The sequence below is a fragment of the Onthophagus taurus genome, chromosome 1 (assembly GCF_036711975.1).
Source record: "Onthophagus taurus isolate NC chromosome 1, IU_Otau_3.0, whole genome shotgun sequence".
Classification (NCBI taxonomy): Eukaryota; Metazoa; Arthropoda; class Insecta; order Coleoptera; family Scarabaeidae; genus Onthophagus; species Onthophagus taurus.
In genome coordinates, this window is record NC_091966.1 from 31,689,376 (window position 1) to 31,707,893 (window position 18,518).

Genomic DNA, 18,518 nt, shown 5'->3' on the forward strand with positions numbered 1-18,518 from the left:
AAATTCTCAAAACATCAAAATCGCCAAAAAATATGAATGAATTAATAGATTGTGTTAAAAGGGCCTTCGACGCAGTAACTAAAGAAAAGTTAGATAACGTATTCTCGACACTACAAAAGTGCATGGAGTCAACCATGATGGCCTCAGCAGAAAGATTAGAAAATTACCGTCAAATAGGTTTCGAAAAACTGAAATAGCATCCGAACTAAATGTATAGCCAATTTTTAAACCCCAAAAGCGACTAAGGCGCATTAAGTGCCAACCGGGTGAAGGGGCTCATGATGAACCAATAAATGACCCCAAAAAAATGTTTGAAGTACAATTTTTTAATAATCTCTTCGACATGGTGCTTATATCTATAAAACAAAGATTTAGTCAACTTAAAGATTTTTCTGAAACTTTGCATTTTTTGTTTGACATAAACGAAAATCAAAATAAAGAACAACTGTTGAATCATTGTTCTGCACTACAAAAAAAACTATCATTCAACTCTAAATCGGATATTAAGCTGAGTCAGCAACATTATCTGAAAGACAACCACAACCGAAGTTTTGAATTTTTTAAAAATCAGTCACTTCAAGAGTTGTTTCCTAACGCCTGTATAACTTTACGTATTCTGCTAACAATACCAGTAACAGTTGCAATTGGAGAACGCAGTTTTTTGAAACTAAAATTAATACAGACCTCCTTGCCATCAACAATACCGCAAACAACTAACTAGTCTCACTAGGTTATCAATCGAAAATGAAATTGCAGAAAATCTTAATTTCTCTACCTTAATTAAAGAATTTTCCGATGGAAAAGCTAGAAAAGTTAAATTTTGTTGATTGGTATCGATATTGATTTTTAAAGTTAATAACAAATTACTAAAGAATTCATATATTTTAGTTTCCATTCTTTGATATCAAATTTGATGCGCTGACATATTTTTTCCGTTTGTATAAAAACTCTGGAATAAAAACTTTAAATAAGTTTTTCATGGGTTTATTTATTGTTAGTAGTAGTATCTATTGGTCGTAAAAAAAATCAAGTACAACACTAAGAAATAAAGGGCGCCAAAAAATATCTTACCATGGGTGCTCCGAATCCTAAGGCCGGCACTGGTGACACTATTTTAGCTAGCAATTTATCACTCTACTTACTTCACCGAAATAGTATTCCCATGGAACAATAAAACGAAAGTGTATCACGCCTTCGTACTTGCTTATGTGCATGTGCTGAAGGGACCTTACTTATGAACAGTGGAAAGTCTACCATGAACGAGCTGCTTATCGAAATTTGTGCGTGATGAGTTCAATTGTTGGTGCTATCTTAGCACACTCACAGTTGTCAAAATCCAAGAAAAACGGGAGAAAATGCGATGGTGGGTTAGAAAGTGGATACTTGAAAGGAAATTGAGGGGCAATAATTTGGTTGACATGGAACTAAGAATTGATTAAAATCACGTACAAATATAAGACAAACCATAAATGGTAAAACAAAACTTATGGTTACTTTGTGATATTTAGCCACAAGGGACTGAAGAACTAAATGTGATTTTAGAAGAAATAGTCAAAAATTAAAAATGAACACATAAGCTTTATTTCTAACAAAACAAATATATCAATTTATAAATACAATACACAAAATATATTAAATAAAACACAAGACATTGGGTAAAATTAAGTAATATACATATAAAATCATTAAAACACAATTTAATTATATCGCACAGATAAAAACTTATTACTTTTAAAATTAACATTATCATTGTCTTCAATATTCTTAAATGATGAACACAAGTTGACACCTTTAGAATTTGAATAACAAGATAATCTTGCACTTCTTCTTACTGGGGTAACTAATTTATTGCCCACATTTTTCTTTTTATCCCTTTCCTGTACAGCAAATTGTATTATCGTTGATTTAAAAACATTTCTAGCATCCATAATAACCCTCCTTTTAGATTTATCTTCTTTAGCATTTACAGAAGAAGTGATATTTAACAAACTAAACTTTTCTAAAAGCATATCCAGCGAACCATTTACACTTTCAATTTCAGCCCCTTTTATAATTGCTGTTTTATAATACAAAATTGCATTGGGAAGGTTTTCATTTTGTTCTTCTAATGCAGCTCGACATTCCCAATAAGTTGGTTCTTCTTCTAAATTTTTACATTTATCTCGAATCATCGTGAGCCATTCGCTGCATTGTTCCGAAGAATAACCATCTTGAATTAATTTATATAAATCGTTTAATGCATCTTTAGCAATAAATTCATAATCAATAAAGGGACTTTGAATGTTGGAATTTGCGTTCGTATCATATTCGCTTTCTTTAGGTGGTATTTGGAGTGCTTCATAACTTTCTGATCGAGGTGGTTTTTGTTCAATATTTTCTTTTTCTTCTTCAATCTCATCGAGGGGAATACCGAAATATTTTAAATGATGATATGCTCCCATGGATTTCCCTCGTTTACTTAACCACTTATTTAGATTCATTTTAATATTTTCTGGAGTTGGTGAAACAAGATATTTTTTAGGATTTGTTGTTATTGTAGATGGAGTTGTGATGAAATATTTCTTGTTTTGGGGGGTTTTGAAATTGTATAATTTCTCTGATTGATTCCTGGTTAGATTTTCTTCTGAGTAAGTTCTGTTTAAGTCTTTTCCACTTGATAAACGACTTCTCTCATTAAAATTTTCTGCAGAAAATGATCGTCTAACAACACGATTACTTTTAGATTTATCTTCGCCTATATTCTTTTTATGGATATTTAACGACATTGTACTTTTTACTATTGGTATATGTCCTAATCGTTTTAACTCTTCATCAGTAATCCCTAATTCTTTTTTTATTTTGTCATCAATACCTATCAAAGGGTTTGATTTAATCATTCTTAATAAACTACCCTTGGTTTGTTTCACAACTGGTGCTTTTTTGAATGGTTTTCTCATTAATCCCATATTTTTCACTTCCATATTGTATACACACAGTTTTCAAAATAACAATCAATCTAAAACTCAATGCAGTTGGTTAGATTAAAAAAGGATTTAAATTTCCGTTAACTTTTAAAATGTTTGACAACCAACGGGTAAACTGTCATGTGTAAGCGGTGCCATCTATTAGCGAAACATAAGGTAGGTAAAAATAATTAAAAAATCGGTTTAACAACACTTTTTGTTTTCGTTTATAACTAATATATAATACTGGTTATAATACAAAATTTAAAATGTAATTATGATTAATAAACTATAAATAAAATGTTACAACCATTATTAATAAATAGAGTTCGCTAATCAGCCTTAATAAGCTTTAGTTTGAGGGCATGATTACTAGATGGCGGGGATCAAGAGTAAAGAATTTAGGAAGTAAATTTAGTAAATTTAAAGTTCATTCAAACTCTGCTTTTTGTTTACAGTTTAAAGTAATACTTTGATTTTTTTTTAATTATGTCTAATTATATTAATTCTCTAATTAAATTATATCTAATTTGTTTTTTTAAGAGTATTATTTGAAAGAAACATTTTGTAAATTTCCTAGATTTATTTGTTAATAAATACTACCAACCCAACCCGACCCATTTAAATAACTTCGTCGGCCAGCGATTGTCATTCATCCTCATCAGGTGTCCAAACCACCGTAAACCCCCTACTTTGATTCTGTCCTATCACTGTTGACGTTGTTTTCATTACGATTTCGAATTTCGTCATTAGTTGTTCGTTGTATTCTTGACACCCTGGCGTTTCTTCTCAAATAGTCCATCTCTACATATCTCAGTACCATAACCCAGGACTGATTCTACTAGTGTTCTTCCTAGTCTCTTTTTAGTTCCTCTTCTTATGTTCTTGTCCCACCATAGACTGTTAAGGCATCCTATAATTTTTCTGCTTTCAATACTTTCAACAAACCTCGGAATTTGATGGATAAATGCTAACGGAAGCTGCCACAATGATGGACTTTAAGACTGGTAACATGGAATACACAGAGTATAGCACAAAAATAAACAAAGGTGATAGATGCCTTGAAGGACCAAAGGGTCGACATCGCAGTACTGCTCGAAACAAAAAGAAAGGGAAAGGCACTGAGGAACTAGAAAACAATTTTTAAATTTGGTCAGGTGTCCATAAATCAGAAAGAGCCGGAGTAGAAGTTGCTGTCGTGATTCAACTCGCTGAGGTCATGGATAAAATCATGAAGAAATACTGCTTAAGAATTATGAATGGGTTTTTTGCACATAAGGATATTCATAAATATATATGGGGGTATTTTATTTGGTCGTCATTATAATAAGTAAAATTTTTGTTTTAGTAGATGCAGATACAATATAAACAGAAAGTGTTGCTTAAGAATTTCAGTTTATCAGTATATCTGATGTTGAAGATAATAATTTGCAGAACTGAATGTTGTTACCAAATCTCTTAAGCTGTGCAAGCCATACTTTAATCTTGTCAGCAACAACCAATTTCCAAAAATTAAAAACAGCTTTCGCAAAGTGCACTGCTTTATGGAACTTATTAAGAAAACCTAAATCAGCTAAAGTTATATTTACATGACATTTTAGCCTTCAGTCTTATGTACCCTTACCCAACAAGATAGAATTCGTTATATGACACAACAACTCATCTTTTAAAATACAAATCTCTATTAAATGATTTAAACAATAAACTTAATTTACCTACATTTAAAGAGGTAGAAACTTCAATATTTAACAGAATTTTGTGTGGTCATGAGACCCACTGCTACAGCATTGGATAATTTACAAAGGGAAATAGATTGTTATTATGACCAATTATTACCCACTTTATTTGACATGAGACAAAGATTGAAAATTGTGCTAGAACAAAATCTTCGTCATGCTAGCTTATGGTTAATGGACTAACAAATTCATTGGAAACACGATTTTGAAGGTTTTTTCAATTATCGCCTGAAGTAAATGATTCAATTGCATGCTGCACAACATGCATCTGTTGTGCAGGCTAAAAAACAAGCTGCTTGTTTTCATTTCGCTATTAAATCAAGATGGTTACCTGACAAATTAGAAGTAGAGAGAAAGCGAATTAAAAATTTTTGTGCATTAATGCAATGGAAACTGCAACTGAATAATCCCAAGAACCGAGTAGTAGCACTTCAAGTGAAAGTGAACAGGATTTTTTCGTATTTTCAGTGCCTAAATTTGATAAAAAGCAGTCAAATACTGAGTTACAGTTAGTAACTTTTTTCAACGATAAGAATAAATACATAGAGTCTTTGAATAACTACACGTTAGTAAAATCAATGTTTGTAAGATTCAACACAAGCCTTTGCTCGTTTGCTCCACTGGAGCGTTTATTGTCTTTATTATTGGAGGTTTAATATGATCACCGAGTAGAGCTAGTTTAGCAGACAGATCTTTCAGAAAATTAGTTGTCTTAAAAGGTAATGTGCAGAAATACTTTGGCAGACTCTTTCTTAGTAGGGAAAACTCAGTTGGCAATAATACTATTAATATTTAATAAAAAAGACTACCTATATACTACTCATACAATGTCTTTTTCTCCTTTTTACCAATGTTTTTGAAGTCGCTGTTTAATGTGACTTATTTCTTCCTAGCATGTCGACGCTGCCAAGGTAAAACGGCTAAACGGTCTACACTCTACATAGACGCAAACAAACTTCAATCACTACTATGTTGGCTTTAAGTTTGCGCAAATGCCTATTTGAATAAGACGTGATGAAAGTTTTTTGTGTTTCCCGAAAAATCAAGTAATGTCTTTAAGAGTTTTATCCCACAATACAGGTCTTTCTCCAACAAGAGTGATTAATAAATCTGTATTCATTATTGTAGTTAAAAGTCTTCAACATAACCTGTTCGATTCCATTGTGCGTTTTCCTGTCGCCCAACCCTGTCGTGAGAAAGACCGCACTACAGTTTATGTATTACTATGAACTAAGTAGATTAATGTAATAGGAAAACAATTAGAAAAGGGAAAATAAAAGATTTTGAAATGTTTTTCGTACCAATAATCAATTTATTAATTTGATATGTTACTTTGACAATTATTTGCGGAGAAATCACAACGATAAAAATATTATTATTATTGAAAATATTATTAAAAACAAAATGAAAACAAGAATAGATTTAGTGCCTTTTTAGTCGAAAATATTTTTGTGTTAAATGGAATGTTCTTTTAATGTACATAAATATATATTTACAAATTATTAATCAATAATATAACTTAAAAGTTTTTTACAGGCACTCTTATTTCGATTAATTGATAGAAATTAATAAAATAAAGAATAAGTTTTATAATGAAAATAACAATACAAATTTGAAGCCTTTTTGTCTTATTAAAAAATCGATGACAGTTTTACATAGGCGAATCAATTGACTAGTATAATAGTGTATATATAACATTTATCTTTTATTTAATAGCTATACATTGTCTCGTATTATTGTGCCAGTGTGAAAGTTTTTCATCATTTTTTTTTTCTTAAGAAATAAGCTTCGTTCGTTACACATTACGAGTGATAATCACAAAAAGTGCTCTATTAGTATTTATTTTTCTCTAATCATTGTGATTATCATCGCGTTGAAAAGGTAGTGCTTGTATTTTTTATTTTTTTTAACAAAACGTGCAAAAGAGTTGTACTAAAGTGTGATGACTCAATTCTATTTTGCGATTGAGGTAAAAGGTTAATTAATTAATTAATTACTTGATTAAATTCTAATACTATTTTTTACCTTTATTTTTTCTTTCAATTTTATAAATATTAGATGAAAAATAGATGAGATTACTTTTTTTGTATTGCATGTTTTTTTTTTAGTTTTTGGCACACAAAAATAATGGGAAATAAGGAATTTATTTCGTTATATTGTGTTTGAAAAAGCTTTGGTTTAATCAGCAACTAGCAAGCACTACCAGAAAAATGTTAAAATAAATTATAAATATATGTATTTTTTTTTACAAATCAAAAATTATTTACAAGCGGAAAAGCTTTCAAATAAACTCTACAAAAGATACATTTTTATTATATCCTATTTTTTTTGTTCGTAATAATCATCGAGGTTATGTTTAAATATTTGAAGTAAAAATTTTATTATCTTATTCATCAGAAATGAAAGAAATTTATTATTAGAAAAGCCGTTAAGATCTACTTATATGTTATTTTATTAATCTCATTCTGCTCTATTATGTAAATTAAATATCTTGGTCAACATTTACATATTCGAACTGAAATAACTTATCATATAAGTAAATAAACTTTACAAAAAGAAAACTGTAGCATTTGCTGTATCCGAGTAGCATTTATTGCAATCCTTCATCCTCTAAACAAAGATTGATTAGTTGTGATTGGTATTACTAATTTCATTATCAGAGTTAATCAAGGTGAGGTATGTTGTAAATTAATGGGTTATTTTCATAACAAAATTTGGTGTTCAAGGTAATATACAGCAATACTTTTTTCTACAAAATTATTAAAATAAATACAATATGTACAGTTGAAAGAAATTAAATTGTTTTGATTCCATTATTTATTCTCCACAATGCAGCAAAATACCTGCAGGATCCAAAAATCAATTTAGATATTTTCAATCCAGTTGAGGAGTGCAGGAATACAGCATCAGGATGAACAAATATTGGAGGGCAATGAAGCACAAATTCAATTTCGCGATACATAGCGTAGAAATACTACAACAATATTTCGTAATGCGAATTTGTAAGGTATAGATAGCTAAAAAAATTTTTATTATATCGACATTTTACCAAATAATTTTACTTTTCTCATAAGATAATATAAAGCCTTAATTATATAACGTCTTTGAGTTAACCAATAAAAATGTTGATGATGATTGACAGCACTCAACATGAATTTTAAAGTTAATGCCTTGCAAGCCATCTCATGTAGCTGATGTTATGATGCTTTTGGTTTTGTATAAGAATTCAATAATCACCCAAAATATGGACAGTTGTGGATGGCTATAAAACATAAACCAATTCGGTACAAATTGGTAAAATTAGCTGATCACTTATGTGTTAATAAGTCAATATCATTGAAAAGAAAGACACAACTAAAAGAGGATATGCACAAAACACTAAAAAATGTGGCTTTAAAGTTTTTTTTTATTAAATTTACACTGTGAAAGTGATATGTGATCAGCTGATGGTGGAGGTAGTGGTAAAAAGCTTATCAAAAATTGTATCCAAAAAATTATGTCATAAAATTTGTTTCAATAATTAGTTTTTAAGCGCTTCTTTAGAAAGTGAATTAGAGGAATCTCTGAAAAGATTTTCAAAGCGTCATAATTGTGGGATTAAATAGACAAAAAACTGTAAATGTTCGTTGGATAGCAAAGGAAGTTATCACTCACTTTCAAGTTATCAACACTTTCTGCATATATTAACAAGGTCACTATAATAGCGATTAAGTAGTGCGACAGAGCCATTCACAAAAGAAAATGAAGTGGAATGTCATACGTTATCATACAGCAAAAATATACAGCTATTTTGGGTATTACATAGAATAAAAACTTAAATTTATTAAATCTGTGGTAAAGTACAGAGGTTGCAACATAAATATTTTGGGTTGTTTTTCATGAAGAGGTGAAACAAAAACAAAAACGGAATACGCATTTATTCAGATTATATTTTTACTGATATTGTCAGTAGTTTCATTCCTTGTGGGTAACTTCTTGTTGCGTAGGCACCGTTGTGCATCGCGATGCTATTACTACATTGTTTAGAAATGTAATTTTCCTTTAGTACTTAGCATGGTTCCTAAGCGAGAACGGATAGTTTTAAAAGTGGAAATATATATATATATATATATATATATATATATATATATAAGAGATGATTAAAAGACAAATGTAGAGACAAGAGAAGAAAAGGAGTTGGATAAAAAAACCATATGGGATGTTGTGAACAGCAGCCCAAATTTGAAAAATTCTTTTAGGTATATGAAACAGCAGCTGGACTTTGGCAAGCAATGAAAGTTGCGAAGATTGAGCAAATGGAAAATGTAATGGTGATGTGTCTTTTTCAGCAACGAACACTAGTAAAGTTAATTGTTTCCCGTCCATATGTGTTAGTTAAAGCACAATACTTCGTAAAAATGTAATCATTGAAGGACTTACACTTTCAACAGGTTGGTTGAGATGTTTTAAAGAAAGTTTTTCTGTGCCACAAACCAACTGCCCAAATATACATTTTTGATGAGATCGGCCTCTATTGGCGTACAATTAGCTACTAACGAAAAACCGTTATGAATACATATCGTATTACAGTCTTTTGTCGTTTAAATGCTACTGGGGAACATAAACTAAAATTAGCTGTATTAAGGAAGTTAAAGCCAGTTGAATACTATCACCACCATTCTGCGTGGATGATAGGGGAAATTTTTATATGTAGTTTAAAGATAAATTTGTTCCATTCGAAAAAAATTATGTAGATGTCAAAGGTCACCCGGGTCAAAAAGCAATATAATTGAGCAGTAGTGCTTTTTGATAATGCCTCACCTCATATATCAGGTGAAACGTTGTCACATGCGAACATCACTGTGTTGTCTTCCGCCAAATATTACCGTCCTGATTTGATCTATGAATTAGGGTGTAATAGAAACAATGAAGAGATTGGACAGCAAAAATTTACTAATGTGTCTGGTCGCAAAAGATAACGTAAAGAAGGATTTTACAGTTTTGTAAATCAATTACGCTTCGAGATATAGCATACAACATATTGTATGTCCAATAAAATATTGGAGTTGCCACAATTACAAAAGTTTTTTAATAACATTTTATGCGTTGAATCAGCTGAAAAACATGAAATTGATAGTGATTTAGATGTGTTCCAGTCGTTAAAAAATGTTCAGGGCTGAGAAGAACTGGATGAAGAAAGAAATTCCAAGAAATTATTTGTGGTTAAATATTGACTCGAATGTGTTGGTCTACGTAACCAAACAATGCCTGGACCAAGTTCACTCCAGGAATCTAGTGCCGATTAGTAGAAGGTGACGGATCAAAATCAGAATCTAAAGTTAGCAGCAAGAAAGGTGCTAAAACTCTTAGATGTTATGGAACAGCAACATTTCACTGACATACAGACATTTTAAAAATTCGTATTTTAACAAAACAAATATTAAAGAAAAGATAATTAACAAGAAAAGAAGATAGGTGTGAAAATAACCGACTATTTTAAGAATAAATTAAGTGTTTTGTTTGTATATGCTTTCATGGTTTTAGAATAAAGTTATGTAGCAGAGATAGCTGTTTTGTTCAATCCCTTAGGTTGTATTATTCGTGTTTTTGTCTCTATTTCTCCTTGATTACCAGCGTCAATAGACACTTTACTGTACTTGATTTTTGCACTGATTATCTTGATTTAGTATTTGTGCTTTATTATAAATATTTGTTTATTCTGATGCTGTTGTCCTTTTACAATAGTACAAAAAAATTCTAAATTGGCATGTATATTCTGAATAATAAATGCACTTACTTTATATTTTTTGTAAATTTATTTATGATAACTTGATTACTCTAAAGTACTCTAGTGCGCTCCTCAGGAATCCTCTGAGCCTACTGAGCGTATTCGGATGGATATCATTGTCGCCACAATTGTTGATCGATCTGCGATCTGATTTTATTTCTGACTTTTTTGGTCAAGCAAGTTAAATCAACATCAGTCAATATGGTGTGCAAATCAAATCTAGAGCAATGAATTGAAATCCAAATAGTCTTATCAACACGTTATGTTAAGCAGAATGTAACGAATTCTGTGAAATTTCATTTTCAATAAGTAATGTGCCACATTTACCACAAATTTGTTTGTTTTTCACAAAATTCATGTTTTTAGAAATTTAAATCACTTCCAACATTAAAAATCACAATTGGTCGGAAGATATTAATTTACGTTGGTGACAAGATAAATTTACGCAATGCTACTTTAGTAAAAGGTACTTACAATGGAGCCTTCTTGTATAATGTGCATTTAGCTTCTGATATGCATCTGTTCTACTGCAAAAAAAACTCCACCTTCAAACAACAGAAAGATCTCAAGTTACATTAAACTGATTTTTGGCCAAAAATAAGGGCAACAAAATATAATCAATAATTAATTAAGTGGCTAAATAAGGGGTACCGGTATGATAAGGATGGTTTCAACAAAGTTCCTTAAAATCCCTTTCTAATAACAACTTCAGCAATCCTTCCTCTACATTCTAATCACCATCTTAATCTCTTGACAAAAAGATAGTTTCTCTATTGCAGTGTATAATCTTTACATGATATGGCATGATAAAAAACAAAAGGGTAAAGTGGTAACGTTTCAATATGACTTTCAAATCTCCAAATGATTTGCATGTCTCTATCTGAATTTCTCTCTAATAAGGCGCCATCTGTTAAAATCTATTATTACAAAAAGAAACATTACAGTTTTTGTGTAATAAAATTGCCACAAATTACCACAGCTTTATTCTAATAGCGTAAGATTCACGTTCAAAAGTATTAAAATTATCCAATTTATTTAATGGTTGTTACTTCAGATATTTAAAATATAACCTCAATGGTAATAATACACGTTATCACCCTGTATTCTATATACATTAATCTTCTTTAAAATAAATTTAAAAATAACTATTCGTGACTTTTATCATTAAACTTTAATAATAATACAGTTTTTTTATAGAAAAAGGGTTCTTTTATTTACAATTTATTAATTATTGCGTGTTTAAGCTTCACTTTTTCAGTTGAAACTAAAAAAATTATTGCAATTTAATAAACGAAATATATATATAATTATAAAATAAAATAATTCATTCCCTGTTTTTTTTAACATCAACAATAATCATACTTTAAAAAAAATCTTTCTCATCTAAAAATCTTAATCTTGATCCCACAAAATTTATTTTTTAAAAAATGTTCTTACATCTACGTTGGAGCGTACCCTAAATTTTTTCTTTGCAAAAACAAATGTATTTCGGTAAAACTGGGTCTTTCAATGTCTTTTCGTCGCCAACATTCCAACATTAAATCGTTTATATCTTTATGATTAACCGGCCTTGGTAAATACATGTATTGGCCGTCATCACAGTGCATATGTGCTAAATTTTCCATAACCAAAGGATCGTTTAAACCATCATAAGGTTGTCTTCGACAAAATGTTAAAATTTCCCATAATGTTACCGCAAAAGCCCAAACATCACTTTTAGTTGTATATTTAGCTTGATAAACACTTTCCCAAGCCATCCATCTTATTGGAAGTGGTGTGTTTCCGTCAACTTTATAATAATCATTAACGTAAAGTTCATTATATGTCCCAAAATCGCAAATTTTTATTTGATAAGCTTTACCAACCAAACAATTTCGCGTCGCTAAATCACGATGTACGAAATTTAACGATTCCAAATATCGCATTCCGGAAGCAATTTGCGATCCCATGTATAATAAACAATTAAAACTAAGTGTTTTTACACCAAACGGTAATGTATTATTAGTTTCGGCGACGTGAGTCTTTAAAAATTGACACAAATCGCCGTGCTCCGTGTACTCCATAACGACACAAAGTGGTTCATCGTTTGTACAAATTCCTAAAACTCTTGCCATATTCGAATCCTCTAAAGCTGCTAAGATTCGAACATCGCGATGAAAATCTTTACGTTCTTTATCAGTGGCGGTTTCACCTAAAAATTTTATTGCAACGAGACGAGTACCTAAAGTTAAAGTTGATGAGTATTCAGCGATACCATCCGCTTCGGCGATGTAAACAGTTCCGAATGCGCCTTCTGATAGTTTTGATAACATTCGCAATCTGTGTCTTGGAAATTCTGGTAACGTTGATTCTTCTAATCGTTTCTTTAATGCTGCCAAAGCTTCTTGTTGTGCTCCATTCTTCAAATAAAAATGACGATTAAAGTTAAAACAAAATATTTTCTTTAAAAATATACACATACCGAAACATGACTATTTCTTTGCGTTGAAAATCTTGAATTTTTCGATGTTATACTTCCTCCTCGACTTCTAGTTAATGGAAGAGTTGCTTTTTCAGATCCCAATAAAGGTAAAGTACCAGCTTCTGGTATTGCATAATCATACGCATCTATAAATTTGAAAATTTTATAAAATTATCATAAATTTTTTTTAAACTTACCATATTTTTTATTACTATTCATAAGAACATCCTGCATTTCCATAACAACAGAACTATAACTGTAATAAGGTGCAAATTTTAAAGCCTGATACGGTTCTTGATATTCATTACTTTCTTGTAAATGATCCAATCCAGGATGTGGAAGTGGTAAAGTTGATCTTAAACTCGATTTAATCGAACCGTGACTTCTTCGGCAATCTTCAATTTCAGTAACACCATACGCTTCTATTGCGTTACATTTTTCGCTGGTGGTGTATCCGGAATCTCCTTGGAAATGAGGAAGTGTGTTTTCAGGGAATCCAATATTTGAATTGTTCGGACTTCGTAGAAACTTTCGATTTCGAAATCGATTGATTATTAGAAACATAAATGCACCCAAAAGAAGGATTATAACAACTAATCCTATTACAATGTATGCTAAGAAATCGTTAATTTTATTATTTGGAATTGGAATTTCAATTTTATTGTGTTCTTTAGAATTTTTTTCGTGGTGTTTTACTGGAGAAATAGTGGTCGGTTCCGGTTCAGGTGTAAAATTTCCATGGGCTATAATCGAATCGAAACTAATCTCACTTATTAACATCCACTTTGCAGCAAAATGTAATTGGATTTTAACGTATCTTCCAATTCGATGGTGTAATTTAATCGTAACATTTCTAGCATATTCAAAAATTCTATCTTCTATGTATTCGTAAGTAATTGGTTCACCTCTGTTAAATCTTTTACCACCAACGCTAAACAAAATTTTCGCAGTCGAAAAAACTTGTACATCTTTTGTAAATAAATTATTACAATAAATATGTACGGATGAAAATTCTCTCACTTTGTCGAATTCGAATTTTATTTCAACAGGTTTATTCGATCTACTATCGTTTTTCCAACCTACCCAACTCTGTCTTTCATCCCGAAATCCCAATTTAAAGTCATCGTTACCGTATTTACCATCTATTAACTGACCCAAACCATGTTTTAATTCGTGACCATCCCATTGACCATCGTAAGCTGCATCGTAAAACTCCCAATTTGCACCTCTTTTATCTCCTTGCGGCATTGAATAACTTACAATGCCGTCGGTCCATTTGCAACCGTATAATTCAACGCGCATACAAACGGTTCTTTTATGATGACTGTATGGGTAAAACCGAACTTTACTTGCTGATATTGGTGGATCTAATTCAATTTTTGCTTCCAGGTAAGTATTTATGTTACCTTGGAATACCTAAAACAAAAAATGATTTTTAATTATTGTTTGTGTTGGTAAAAAATCTTTTGAGTATATGGATTTTGGATGAAATTAAAAACCAACAAATCAAAATTTCTGATTGGCTATATTGTTTCATGTAGATATAGAAATTTATACGTAATGCGCAAAATGAATCCACACATTTTGAATAGTAAAATTACATAGATTCCATGGCAACGGTTTTAGTATTCAACCGATATTAAATACGATATTTAAACAGTAGTATTTCTACCAAACCATGCCATAAAATAGTTTCATGGATTATAAATAATCAATAAAATGTTGCTATTTCATGTTGTACTAACAGAATTTTCAATTGTATTCCTAGAAATTAATATTATTCAAACCGTTTGAATAATTCACCAACAATGAAAATAAAAATATACTTTCAAAATGACCAATCACAATATCACGAGATGTCTGACGTAACACATCTTTTAATGCATGTATAAGCGTCGAACGTTCATCATGCTAGATGATCGATGAAAGTTGTAACGAGGATTTAAAAGTGTAGACGATGTACTCCGCAATTTCATTGCTTTAGACCTCACTATTCGGGCCAAACGTGACAGGAAGAGATCTTACCAATCTACTCTCTTTAGATTTAAAGAAAAAATTTTGCGCCCTGGTTCAGTTTGGAGTTGGAGGGGAATTCTAGCAACAAGTAAAATAGCATACATGATCCCCATCTCGTATAGGGCAGGGGGACCTATACACCGATTATCCCCTGTGAATTTGACAAAATAGGTTTAACAAGAGAGTTTTATCGCTTATTATTAGATCTTACCTCCTCCACTCTTGCTACATAGTCCAGACTGCCCAGACACTGGTCAATACATGCGATGTACTTAAATCGAATGACCGTCTGATTCATGTAGGAGATCCATCATGTAAAAAAAATCACAGCCATGACGGTGGACTTGGATTTATATATCTAAACGACCATCTTCCCTGCGCTTTTTGAATTCGCCGTATACGTATGTGTGTACTGGGGAAATACTCGTAATATCGCAAATGATTGGAGAATGAGATCTGTGTCCAGAAACTCCGAAGATAGTTTAGTCGAGTTGAAATGGGTTGGTTAGAGTATATAAGTGTCGGCAGTCTATGTAAACCTGATCTCATTATGATCAAGGGTGATTAAGTGATCATATGAGAAGTGACCGCGAATTAGAAGGTCAAGGCACGTCTTATATGCATACGATAAAAAAGTGTCCAAGTGGGCTCCTAGAAGGCATAAAGGCAATTATTGTGGTAAAACATACAAAATCTCTTGCAGCTGAACCCAGAGACATCTGATGCAGCAATAATACTCCTAGTCGTCAATACTGCTAATCGTCAATAGTGCTCCTTAGTCAGTGCGTTTAACTGATTTGGGTTAAAATTACAACTCTAATAATAAATACCATTATAGCTTCTATATTGACTCATCAAGATTACATCTTTTTTATAAAGCAGTTCCAGCTTAGTAAGAACTGAAAGAAAGTTCACGTAGAGTAGTCTGTGTCGTAGAGTAAACGTGGAGCCAATCAATTGTTTTTTATTTTTAAAGAGTTTGACGTTAGAAAAGTTACCACAGTGATGACTCGCTTATACCTGTCAATTATTCATAGTGACGTATACCTATCATTACGAAGGAGAATTCATCATGCACTGTTGATTATCTAATTAATTAGGCGACATGTACTCACATTTCAATAACACCTGACCTTTTTTTATTTAATATGGATTTACAATCGACACATTCAATAGTTCATTCGGTACATTGTTAGAAGCATTATCGCTGTATAAGAAAAGATCAGTACAAAAAATTGCTAAAACTAGAAGGTGATGTACGCAAGATATTAGCATGTGACATGTTTTACGCATTGAGATCATAACAACATGAGGGTTCGAAGAAAGAATCACTTTCTACACTTTTACTGGCGAGAAAAAATATAAAAGCGGATTACCATAATGAGAAAAATACTAAAAGAGAGCTGAAATTTTTGTGGTATACAAACGAAATCATAATGTTGATAAGGGAATCCATAACAATGTATGGTGTTCCATATGTACAGATACTTAATAGAAAATGAATGAGTGAAGATATGCTAAAGATAAGCGAGTGGAAAACCAATGAGATGAGGAATAAAGGCAGAATTAAGTCTTGTTACATTATCTCTGGCTTCTTTACGCCTTCCATCTGGAATAAATATTTAAGAAAACAAAGGAAATCCTTTTTTGTGAATTGAAATTGCTTTGAAAATATCAGCAAAAGAAAAACCACAACGATATTTGACATTCTTTTCTATTATTAAGAAAGTAAAAAGCGACCCCCACAACTGATGCAGGCCATCAGGCCCATGTTCCAGCGAGTGGAAGGAGCGGTGAGGCTTAAGGGGAAGACTTCTAGCATGTTCGTTATGGAAAAAGGTGTTTGACAGGAACACAGTTTATCCCTATTGCTATTTATAGCTTTTATGGATGAAGTGGTGAAAACATGCAAGAGAAGAACAGAAACTTTGGTAGTTCCCATGTTCAATCTCAGAGCAATCATGTGCCATGTAGATGATGTTGTCCTCATCGCAGAGGAAATTGCAACAGGCTGCACTTGAGGGGGAACTCTAAAGGGGATGGAACAAGGTGAAGAATTATGGTGGTGACGAGGACAGAGGAACAGGTGAATAACATCCACATCGAATGTGATACTCATCTTTTCAAATTGATTGTCTAAACGTTATCACGGAATCATATGCCATCATATGCCCAGAGTAGAGATTTACTTGATAGCTAAATTGGGCGGCACAACATTCCGCTGTGTTGGTCTTCGAATCTTTTTCATTTAGAATTTTCAAGCGCTTCCTTCGGAAGATGATTTTTGAAAAAATCGAAATCGATTAAGGACATAAATTAAAAGTTTTATCTCATCTTTTTCATTTTGTTGATATTTTTCAGCATTTAATGCTTAGCTGTACAAGCAAGATAGAAAAGAAATAAATAAAAAAACATTACTGAATTTTTGGTGATTTCGATTGGGATTGATTTTCATTTATACCTCATAGAGACTAACACAAACAGAGAGAAGAAGAAAGGAAAACCAAGCCATCAGATGAAAAACGAATTGCAAACATTATAAAATGAATGGTTAACCACGTGTTGAAATAGCTTTGTAATGGGAAAATTAAGAATTAATAAAACTATAAAATAATTAGAATTAAATATGTAATAAGAAATACAAGTAAGTTGAACGGATATGCATCAGCATAATGTAACAAATAGATACTTGTCGACGATGCATATCCGTTATGAAACGAACTGAATGTATGACTTTTGATACATTCAATTGAGCAGTCTACAACAACATATCAAAGAATAAACAGTTTTAGTAAAATGTTTTTAGTTTTATTATAACGAACACTTAAACTTGTGACAACCAAGAATATAAAAACCATTTATTACAACTTCTCTGAAACCATGATTTCAAATGTATGAAATTGTATTTCTATAGACTCTATATGACAAGAAATACAATTGAATTAGTTATTCTAAAATATGGACAGGCTTTTAGAATACAGACGGAAAAGTTAACATGGAGATAAATGTTACCTAAACAAAAACTATGGTAATAGTTAGTAATGTCAAGAAGAACGTGAGAAAACTGGCGAATAATGACATATATTGCGGAAGTGTGGACAGACATAGTGGAAACAAAAAAAATGGTTCGTACCAACGAGATGGAATTTTGGGAGTAATCGCTGAAAATACGCTGAAGTGACTCTGAAATGAGCATGTTTTACGAATGGAATAGATTGCCAAGGATTTCCAAAGATTGCAGACCAACATCCAAAAGGCCGCCAGGACAATCTCCAAAAAGATGGAAAGTTAGCTGGTTGTCCGCAGCATAAAAAATCAGGCTAAAGAGCAGGAAGTATTCCAAATCTAGTTTCAAGGAAATCTTCCTAATGTTGACATGTTCTGGACTCATGGTAAAAGATATTTCAATTGATTGTATTTTGTGTAATAACATAGGGAACACATAGTAATTTATTAAAATAACTATTTTGTCAAAATACGGACAATGTATGCAAAACTCTACACGGATTATGTGGGCTTTATTATTAAAAAGCAAGGTTTATTTTAGAACGCATATTGTTGTGAAATGTAAATTTCGCTAAAATTATATAGTCATA

General features: G+C 31.5%; 2 protein-coding genes across 2 annotated transcripts in view; both read right to left on the bottom strand.

Moving 5' to 3' along the window:
- Window positions 1–1,558: 1,558 nt before the first annotated feature.
- LOC111417615 (uncharacterized) lies at window positions 1,559–3,069 on the bottom strand. The gene has a single exon (XM_023049947.2). The coding sequence runs from the start codon at window positions 2,958–2,960 to the stop codon at window positions 1,698–1,700; it is 1,263 nt and encodes a 420-aa protein (XP_022905715.2). The 5' UTR covers window positions 2,961–3,069; the 3' UTR covers window positions 1,559–1,697.
- A 2,898-nt stretch (window positions 3,070–5,967) lies between these two features.
- LOC111417581 (discoidin domain-containing receptor 2-like) overlaps window positions 5,968–18,518 on the bottom strand; it is a 29,218-nt gene continuing 16,667 nt past the window's right edge. The window contains exons 4-6 of the mRNA XM_023049904.2: window positions 13,104–14,322; window positions 12,907–13,052; window positions 5,968–12,844 (exon numbers count right to left, since the gene is read on the bottom strand). Of these exons, the coding sequence (XP_022905672.1) occupies window positions 11,885–12,844; window positions 12,907–13,052; window positions 13,104–14,322 (2,325 nt within the window). The 3' untranslated portion in view covers window positions 5,968–11,884. The remainder of the gene's footprint in view (window positions 12,845–12,906; window positions 13,053–13,103; window positions 14,323–18,518) is intronic.